Consider the following 10,531-nt stretch of genomic DNA (forward strand, 5'->3'; position numbering starts at 1 on the left):
TGTTGGTGTGAGATGATATCTCATTGCTGTTTTGATTTGCATCTCTCTAATGGCCAGTGATCATGAACATTTCTTCATACATTTGTTGGCTGCCTGGATCTCCTCCTTGGTGATGTGTCTGTTCATGTCCTGTGCCCATTTTTTAATTGGGTTATTTGTCTTTTTCTTGTAGAGGTCTTGTGGTTTCCTATACATTTTTTAAATGAGTCCCTTGTCTGATGTGTCATTGCAATAGATTTTTTCCCATTCTGTGGGTTCCCTTTTTACTCTTCTGGTGAAGTCTTTTGATGCACATAAATTTTTAATTTTTAGTATGTCCCAATCATCTATTTTGTCTACTTTTGTATCACCAAGGTCGTACTTTCCAACTATTGATCCTTCTTTGTTTCCAAGCTTCGCATTCCAGTTGCCAGTAGTTATCAATACATCCTGATTGCATGTTTGATCAATTTCAGACTGAAGAAGTTGGTATAATTCTTCAATTTCATCATCACTCGCTTTAGTGGTTTACTTATAAATTTGATTAAGGTACCAGTTAGCAAAGTACTCATATTACTTCTTTCTCTTTTTCATTTCTTTCCATACTACTGTTTCTAAAGTTTCTATGCACTTAATCACTGTATCCATAAGGCATAAACAGAACGTTATTTGTCCATGTTGTCTGGTTACTTGTTAATTATGTTTTGCTTTTTTTAAAAAATATTTTTTTATATTTAATATATAATTGTTTACTCAACCAAAGGGCACAGTCTGGAAGTCAGTCTCCTGGCCCCCAGCACATAGCCTTTCTTTTTCCATGAGTCTAGAGTCCTCAGCTGCTCTCTCTCTCCATGTCCTCATCTCTGCCTCCATCTCAGGTATCACTGTTTCTCTGGTTAGGGTCCCACATTCTGTTCATACTCTTCTCCCCTGATGGTCCTAGGGGTCCTCTGTTCCTGGAATGTAAGAGTAACTACTGTCCCCTTTTTGTTACACAACTTCTACCTTTACAGTTGTGACAATATCAATTAGGTATGATAACAATTACTTACTATTCAATCAAATGAATCCTATCCCCATCTCCTTTCACCAGACTCATCTAGACAAGGGGAAAACTACTCAGTGAGGATTCTACCTTTAACTGCACACTCTAAAACTAAACTCCCTCATGAAAACTTGTAAGCCAGCCACTTTGTGCCGTTATAGCCACCCCTCCCACCATCATACACCATTTTAGGTAGCCAGTGTCTAAGTTGCATGTTCCTATTAACCTTGTGTACAGAGGTGTGATCCTTCATGTGAAGACTACTTCCCTCTCGGCTGGTATTTTGAGCTACTACATCCATAAGTATAGGTCAAGTTCACCAAATTGTAGCAATTTACACTTGCTTACTTTATCAAATTTCTTTATCTTCCTTTAGTCAAGTTCTGATCATCCAAGCTAGGTCAAATGGGTACTATATGCAAGTTTGAGTGTTCTTGTATATCTCCCCTTACTTTATACCAGCTGGACACTTCACTCTCAGTTCTAGCCCTCCATGGCTAGGTTCTTGTCCCTGGGCTCAGGAGTCCCCAAGTGTCACCACATTTCAGACCAACCAGTCCTTCCTCTTCTCTCTTTCATCTCTAGGTCAACGGGAGTCTATGGGACATGGTTGAACTCAGCAGTTAATGTCATTGCTGCCTTTCCCCCACTTTCACTCACAAGCAGACCAACGTGGGCACCAGCAAGCTCACATGCCTGTTCATGTGTTCCATTTGAGTTTCAGTCTTAGAGGGGGATTTGTCCTGAAGGGACTTAATTACTTGCCTTGATGGCTCTCTGGTGAACAACTTGCTTCTTCTTGTAGTAACTAATCAGACTGTCATTTTTGTTTTGGATTTTTCCTGCTGGTCTTTCTTTCAAGAAGCATCCTTTTGTTCCTCTAGCCACTATGGGCTTGTCTGCATGTCCTTTCACGTGGGAATGTCTCACCTCAGAAGGTTCTGGATGGGGCTCAGGATTACACCTAAGGTCCTATACAATACAAAGGCTCAACAAGAAAGCCGATTTCACTGGGCATGTTCTAGAACCCATTTTAGGCATTCTAATCAGTTATAGACTGAATAAGGGCTTATAAGTTTTCCATAATCATGTTTCCTGATATTCCTTTCTTTCCCACTAAAGTGTCTATTTTACAATAGTTGTCAAGGAAAACCAATATCCATAGGACAGTCAAGCATCTTAACATTATTTCTCCTCTTTTACCCATTCAGGCTATGCCTTGATCCCTACATCCCAGAGTCCTGTTGTTCTAAGGTTGAACATACATTAGCCCATCCAAACCTACCTAAGTGTTTCCCTATCTACCTTGTTCTTCCACTCCCCTTCCCCTTCTTGTGTACTGCCCTCCCTTTCCTTGTAATTTCCCTCCTGAACCCTTGAGCTATTATGTGACTATCCCCTAAGCTGTGTTCTACCATCCCCTCCCTCCCACCCCTGGTAACCAATGAAGATTTTTTTTTTTCCTTTTAGTATGCGTACCTTTTCTTAAGCTTTTACAATAATGGCTAATGTAATATTTGTCCTTTTGTGATTGATTAATTTCATTCAGCATATGTTTATTATGTTTTAATAGAGAATTCTTCTAAATAACTTTAACAATCCTGGACCTTCTTCCTTGAAAAGGGTGCTGTTTAATGTCATGGTTGCACAAATGTTCTTTTGGGGAAAATTCTGCAGGTGTTCTGTTTTGGGACTGTGACACAAGGCTTGGGAGAGTTTCTAAATATAAACTGTATTATTAGCATGGCATTAAGTATTATTAGCTAACGGTGTTAAATAGCATTATGTTGATTAAATGAAACACTGTCCACCAAGCATATCAAACATACTTTTTGTGATATACTTTCCTCCATTTCCATTTTGCTTCTGGTGACTGAGTGGAGAGCCCACAGTTGCAGTGGGCTTTCCAGCAGGAAAACTGCAGTACTTTTGATTTTGAAATACAGATATGTGTGTGGCCTAGAATTATCTGTAAGTGCAGCTGGTCTACTATCAGAGACATTCAACTGAAAGTCAGTATCTTAGTTTGGGGGAAAAGCAGAGGCTGAATCTGAGGATTACGGGGGGGGGGGGGGTACAATAGTGAAGAGTCCTAGAGGAGAGATCAAAAGTCAAACCACTTGGATAGACAGATTATTATGAGATGTCATTTGCTGCCAAGAATTCCATCTCAACACTGGTCATCAGGGAAGCATATTCTTTTCATCTAAGATGATCACCTGGGGTTTTTAAGGCTCCATCTACTTCTCCTAAGAATCGTCAGTAATTTACAGATTTTCATTTGTTAAATCAACTTAACAAAAAAATTGTTTTGCCTTTTTCTATTTAAAATTGTAAGGCAATGTTCGTTTAAAAGGAGTTCAGATTCTAGACTCATGGAAAGAGAAAGGCTGTGTGCTGGCATCCAGGAGGCAGGATTGCAGAATGTGCCATTTGGTTGTTTATATGATTATATATTTCTGAGTGTTTTTGTGTACATCAAAAAAAACAGAAGGAATAGAAGCAAATACTGTTAAGTGATGATGTATGGAGGGGACTGTAATCATTACAATGAAACAAAATACGATCAGATGAGTGCAAAACTGATGTTCTCCCATATCAATCAATTCACAATAAAAGCTTTCAATATACAACAACAAAAAAATGTATCTTAGAATAAGATTATAAATGTATTGATATGCATACCAAACATATTACTGAAAAATAAAAAAGGGTACTTTTATGGAAAAGACGTAGAATCCTGCCCTGTTTCTAGAACATACAAGGTCTTATCAAATAACTTACAGCATAAGATCAGTTATCTTGGACTATATTATAGGAAATTTTAATTATTAAAATAATCAAAGACCTCTATTAAGTGGTGTTGATGGTTGTGTGCTATAGAGTCAGTTCCAACTCAGTGACCCTGTGTAGGTGCTCTGAGGCTATAAATCTTTACAGGAGCAGGAAGCCTCATCTTTTTCCTGTTGGGGTGGCTGGTAGATTCGAACTGCTGACCTTTTAGGTTAGCAGCCCAGCTCATAGTCCACTATGCTACCAGGGCTCCTTTTTATGAAATAGAGCACTTATTTACAAAGGTGGGGTACTCGATGGAAGTAAGAGTCCATCCAAAACAATGTCTTTCACAAATGCTTCTTATTAGTTTCCTAAGTAAGTAAATATGACCTTTCAATTGTGGATGATTACTTCTGTAGGTCTTAATATCTTGCTTGAGCTCCATTTTGTGGCATAGTTACTCAACAGCTAGATGAACTCTGTAATTTTGCTTACAGCTTTTCAGTTTGGTAATTCTGATGTCAAACACATTTTCTAAATTCAGGAAGCAACAAACAAAACATAACAAAAAACACTTCAATGTGTTTTTGTGGTATCACCTACTTCCGCTTGTTAAGGGTAAACTGTTATTGTGATGTGGAACTGAATATACCAAGCAGTCATGCGGACATATTGACATGCTGCAAGAATGCAATTTCAGATTTATTGTGAATCTGAGTTCTTAAAAGTGTGCAATGGGTGTAATTTGGCGGGGAACATGCATTTTATATGTTTATTCATTTGCTTGGTCAAATGATAAGATTAGAATGGTATTGTAAGAAGTTCTAGTATCAATATCTTAATAAAAAGGAAACGAAGATTTAAAAAATACAGAGTTCAGCGTCATTAACTTAATAGCTTATGAGGTTCTGTATTGCAAGATAGGAAGTTGGCTAACATAGGAAAGAATCAGAAGGGGGATAAATGGACACCATGCTTTTGGCAACAATTTTCCAATGATTTTGACCTCTGACCACAGGCAGACAAGCAGCTAAGGCCACTGTAAGTAGGAGTGGAAAGTGAAGCTCAGACTTAGCGCTGATTCAGCTGAGAGGGAGGCTGGGGTAAGGGAGGACAGGTGGTCTATAAACAGCAGTTGGTCTTGAAAAGTCTATTTATATGATGGGGAGATTAGGGCAACAATTTGCCTGCTTTGAAAGTGAGTGGCAGATGCACACACCGGGGGGCCTCCTTGCAGCATGCCACAGCCGCATGACAAATGGTGCTCCTGACCAGTGACATTGTCGATAGTTCGCCAGATGCTAGCACAGTGGAAAAACAGGGGGTAAGGCACTAGCTTGAAAAAGCAGCTTTGTGTCACTGGCAAAAGAGCTTTGATATAGTTTATAAATACATTACTGAAAGCAAAGTGATGAATAACTGTCTGAAAAGGGCTTCAGAATTTTCCAATTCCCTGCAACAAATGTTAAGTGCTCTAAGCCAGCCTTGGCACCATGAAATACTGCACTATGCTTTCACTTAAGTGTTAAACTTTCGGGATGAATTCCATCTAAGTTTGAAGATGAAATCGTACCAGAAAGTGGAAACATACTGACCTTTACAGAAGCAAGATATTAGAAGATAACCTTCCCATTTCAGCAGTTTCTTACCTTGTTGTGGCTATCTTTTCTCCCTTTTTCCAGTCCCAAAACACAATACTGTGAAAATCGTCTAAGCCAACTGACACCAGACATTTTCCATCAGCTGTATGGAAACAACACAAATGTCAAATAACTCATCTTTTGAATGGAAAACCAAAACGCTTTATGCACAGTAAAGAAGAACAGATACTGATCATAAAAATATCCTGTAGGGTCAAATACATTATATATATCATATACTAATGGGACCTCATTGAATGAAATGTCAGGCTAGTAAGAGCTGAGATTCCTAACTAATGCATAATAACCAGATGTTGAAGTAAATCACTGACCTACCATTTGAACCTGAGACACAGGACTATGATAGAACCTCTCAGGTAAGTCACCACAACCTTGTCTATTTAGTGGCTGACATATCTCATGACATTTCCTGGAAAGGACTTTTGGCTATGTGACCCTGAGTCTATTTTCAGCTCTAAAAAATTGGGTTCCATTTAATTCACTAAGATTTTAGAAACTAATTTTAACTTCAAAAATACTTATTAAAAAAAATCATTTTACAAAAAAAAAAAAAGTCACCCCATTGGTAAATTTTTTAAAAACTTTTTTTTTTTAGTTGAGTGAAAGTTTATAGACAAGATAATGAGTTTTACAATCAACAAATCATATATTTTGTTTCATCTCAATTACTGAAAACCCCTCCATGCAACAACAGTTATCACACTTTCTCCCTGTGAGTCCTAGTTTCATTCCACCCTCTTTCCCACCCAGTCTCAATTTCGTCCTGAGGTAATTGTTGCCTTTTTGATCTTGAATGATTGCCCATTTCATGGTGAGCATACCTTACTAGTGTTGTTGTCCGCCCCCCCACTCCTCCCACTACATACCTATCTACTGTTTGACTGAAAATTGGACAATGAAGTTCAGTTACATTCCAGACCCGAAGGGTGGTCGAAGGCCATGGTCTCAGGTTCCTCCAGTCTCTTTCTGACTAGTAAATCTGGCCTTTTAAAAAATAATTTTGAGCTTTGTTCACATTTCTCCTGCTCTGTCTGGGACCTTCTAAATGTGAACCTTTTCTGAGCAGTTGGTAGTGGTAGCCAGGAACCATGTATTTCTTCTGTTCTCAAAGTCGCCAGTGACTGATGTTCACCTTATACATTGATGAACTAGTTGATTCCAAGCATGTTCAGTCTTCATCAGTCTTCTTCCTTCTGCACATGGAGAGACCACTAGTTGCACCTTAGGTGGATTCTCATGAGCTTTTAAGAGTCCAGTTGCTATTCACCAAAGTAGGATGCAGAACATTGTAGACTATGTTATGCTAATTTACCATGGTGTCATCTGAGACTATGCTCCTGAGCCCCAGGCCCAGTAACTCATTGCCCTTAAGATGTTTCATAACATATGTCAAAGAATTTTTCTTCATTTTTTCTGCTGGATGCTTCACCTCATTCATAGGTAAGTTTACAACAAATATAAGTACTCATGTACAAATGTTCTCTTTCAAACCCTTATATATTTGTAGGTATACTCCCACTCTTCCTCCCATACCTATTCAGCCTGTGTATCTGTCCATGTACCTCCTCATAAAACTCTGTTGTGGCAGGGTTATGTATTTAACACATTAACCTCTATCCCCTTTAGCCCTTGCATACCTCCTTACGTCTTTACCTGTATTCATCATTCTTCTGACAACCTCCCTCTTCTTTTATATTGCCCTCCCTATCACCCAAGTTAACATGTATCTACCCTCTACCCAGTTAATTACTTTCCCTTCCCTCCTACCTGTGGTAACCATCAAAGAATGCTCTTTTAGCATAAAAACCTTTTCTTGACTTTTTATAATATAAAGTGGCCTCATACAATATTTGTCCTTTTGTGACTAATTTCATTCAGCATAATGTTCTCCAGGTTCCTCCATGTTATGAAGTATTTCAAAGATTCACCATTATTCTTAAAAATTGTGTAGTATTCCATTATGTGCATGTACCAAAGTTTATTTAGCCATTTTTCATTAATGGACAATTAGGCTGTCTCCATCCTTGTGCTATTATGGATAGTTCTGTGATGAACATTGGTTTGCATATATCTACTCATGTCATAACTCTTATTTCTTGTGGATATATACTAAGGACAGGGGATGCTGTGCTATATAGTATCACTATTTCCAATTTTTTGAGGAAGCATCATACCGTGTTCCACAGTGGCTGCACCATTTTACAGTCCCACCATCAATATAGAAGAGTCTTAGTGTCTCTACACCCTCACCAGCATTTGTTTTCTGGTGTTTTGTTTTTTTTTAAACTTTTTTAAACTTTACTATTAATGTTGGTATAAGATGATCTGTCATTGTTGTTTTGATTTGTATCTCTCCAAATGACATTGTAGGATCAGCACTGGACTGTGAACAACAATATTAGTGGTTAAAACCCACCAACTGCTCCTTGGAAACCCTGTGCAGGGTCACTATGAGTCGGAACAACAACACAAGTGGCTAATGTTCATGAACATTTCTTCACATGTTTGTTGGTCACCTGAATGTCTTCTTTGGTGAAGTGTCTGTTCTGTCTTCTACCCATTCTTAAATTGGATTGTCTTTTCTTGTAGAGGTACTATTGTTTTCTAAAAATTTCAGAGATTAGTCCCTTGTCTGATAAGTCATTGAAAAATTATTTTTCCAGTCGGTGGGCATTCTTTTTACTCTATTTGCAGAATGTTTTGATGCACATAAGTGTCTAATTTTTAGTAGGTCCCAGTCATCTATTTTGTCTTCTACTGTTTGTTCTGCTTGACAGTATATTTATGCCATGCATTGTTGTTGTTGTTAAGTGTCATTGAGTCAGTTTGACTCATAATGACCTTGTATAGGGCTCCCGAGGAGAGGCTGGTGAGTTTGAATCCCTGACCTTGAGGTTCAAACCGCACTTATGGCTGAGTGCTTATCCTACAGTGCCATGTATTAGAACCCCTAAATTTGTCCCTATTTTTTCATTGATGATCTTTATAGTTCTAGGTTTTACATTTAGGTATTTAATCCACACTAAGTTTGTTTTTGTATATGGTGTGAGATATGGGTCTTATTTCATTGTTTTGCAAATGGATTTCCAGTTCTGCCAGCACCATTTGTTGAAGATCTTCCCCATTTAATGCATTTTGGCCCTTTGCCAAAAAATCAGATAGCTGTATGTGGATGGGTTTAATTCTGGGTTCTCATTCTGTTCCATTGATTTATGTATTTTTCATTGTACCAGTACCAGGCTATTTTAACCACTGTGGCTATGTAGTAGATTTTGAGATCAGGGAGTGAGAGGCCTCCATCTTTGTTCTTTTTCTTAAGCAATCAATGTTTTGCATATCCAAGGTCTCTTTCCTTTCCATATAAACTTAGTGATCAATTTTTCTGTCTCTTTAGAGAATGATATGGAAATCTGTATTGGGATTGCACTGTACCCACAGTGTTAAGTCTTCCTATCCATGAGCATGGTATAGTCTTCCATTGTTGTATGTCTCTTTTTGTTTCTTGTAGTAGTGTTTTGCAGTTTTCTTTGCATACGTCTTTTGTTTCTTGGGTCAAATTTCTTCCTATTTTATCTTTTGGGGGCTACTGTAAATGGTATGCTGTAGGATAAGCATTCAATCACAAGATGGCTATTCAAACCCACCAGCTGCTCTTCAGAAACTATACAAGGTCAATATGATTTGAACCAACTTAATGGCACTTAACAACAACAACAACAACAACAACAACAACATTGCAAATGGTATTGTTTTCCTAATTTCCTTTTCAGAACTCTATTTATTAGTGTAGAGGAATCCAACTGATTTTTTTGCATATTGATCTTGTACCCTACCACTGAGTGGAATTTTTCAATGAGTTCCAATAAGTTTCTTTCTGAGCTAGGAATTTTCTATGTATAGGGTCATATCATCTGCAAATAGAGAGAGTTTTACTTCTTCTTCCCCAATTTGGATGCCTTTAATTCCCCTTTCTTGCCAGTCCTGGTATGGCTCTATAGGATAAGCACTAGACTAAGCACAAGGTTGGTAGTTCAAACCCATCAACCACTCCTCAGAAACCCTATACAGGATCACTATGAGTCACAATAGACTTGATGGCACTTACAAACAACAGTAACATAATATTGAATAGGAGTGGTGATAAAGAACATCCTTGTCTGGTTCCTGTTTGCTAAAAGAATGTTTTCAGTTTCTCTCCATTGAGAGTAATGTTGGCTGTTGGATTTGTATGTATGTTCTTACTTGTTACAGACTGCAGGTATTGGGGTGCTGAGGACCAGTGTCATGGACGAAAATCCAGCACGTGGCCACGGCTCCGACCTGCTGGTCAGAGATCCTGTGGGCCCAAGGAAGTAACCTCCGGACGTCCCAGATCATTGGCTTTTACGAACTCACTGTGAGGCCAGCTCTGTATAAATCTCTTTAGTCCTATTAATTCACTCTATGCTTCGAACCCCTGTAATTGCAGCTTCTGAGAAAATGGTTTCTTAATGTGCCTCTCTCAATGTCTCCACTGTATTGGCAGTGCTTAAGGTGTTCTAGGAGCAAATCTCTCTGAGTATCAAACTCTGGCCACTGAGCAAGTATGTCCAAACTGTTCTTTATCAAATTATTCAGTTATGTTTGATATCAATTTACTACATGAACCCTTGATACCCATGGACAAATATTAAAACAAAAAACTTCTCCTAAAGCAGAGCCTGTAGAAAGTTCCAAAAGCAAGTTTGCTGGAGCCAGGCTGCCCAAGGAATTAACTCAAAGTAGATTGGTGACTTCCAAGTTTTTGTTTAACGAACAAAAGGACTGCCATCTTAAATCACTTCCAAGTGCAGCCCATTCACCTAGGCGCCTTGCTTCCTCCTGCAGACCTGGCCCTGGCAGCCGACAGAGCAGGATTCCTTTCAAACCTTTTTCACCTTCCCCCATTCGAGATTAGGCGCTATAGATATGTTAATTAGCCTGGAGAAACCAAGTTGCTGCCCTGGGATTTGAACCTGAAAAGTACCATGTAATAATTTGCTTGAATTTCTGGAAAATTACGGATGTTAGATTATCAAGACAATTTGTGATG

General features: G+C 38.5%; 1 protein-coding gene across 1 annotated transcript in view; it reads right to left on the reverse strand.

The window, feature by feature from the left end:
- The window catches only part of EML6 (echinoderm microtubule associated protein like 6), a 443,186-nt gene that overhangs the window by 142,725 nt on the left and 289,930 nt on the right, over window positions 1-10,531 (reverse strand). Inside the window, exon 16 of the mRNA XM_006873534.1 lies at window positions 5,449-5,542. Within this exon, the coding sequence (XP_006873596.1) occupies window positions 5,449-5,542 (94 nt within the window). The remainder of the gene's footprint in view (window positions 1-5,448; window positions 5,543-10,531) is intronic.

The sequence above is a fragment of the Chrysochloris asiatica genome, unplaced genomic scaffold (genome assembly GCF_000296735.1).
Source record: "Chrysochloris asiatica unplaced genomic scaffold, ChrAsi1.0 scaffold00245, whole genome shotgun sequence".
NCBI lineage: Eukaryota > Metazoa > Chordata > Mammalia > Afrosoricida > Chrysochloridae > Chrysochloris > Chrysochloris asiatica.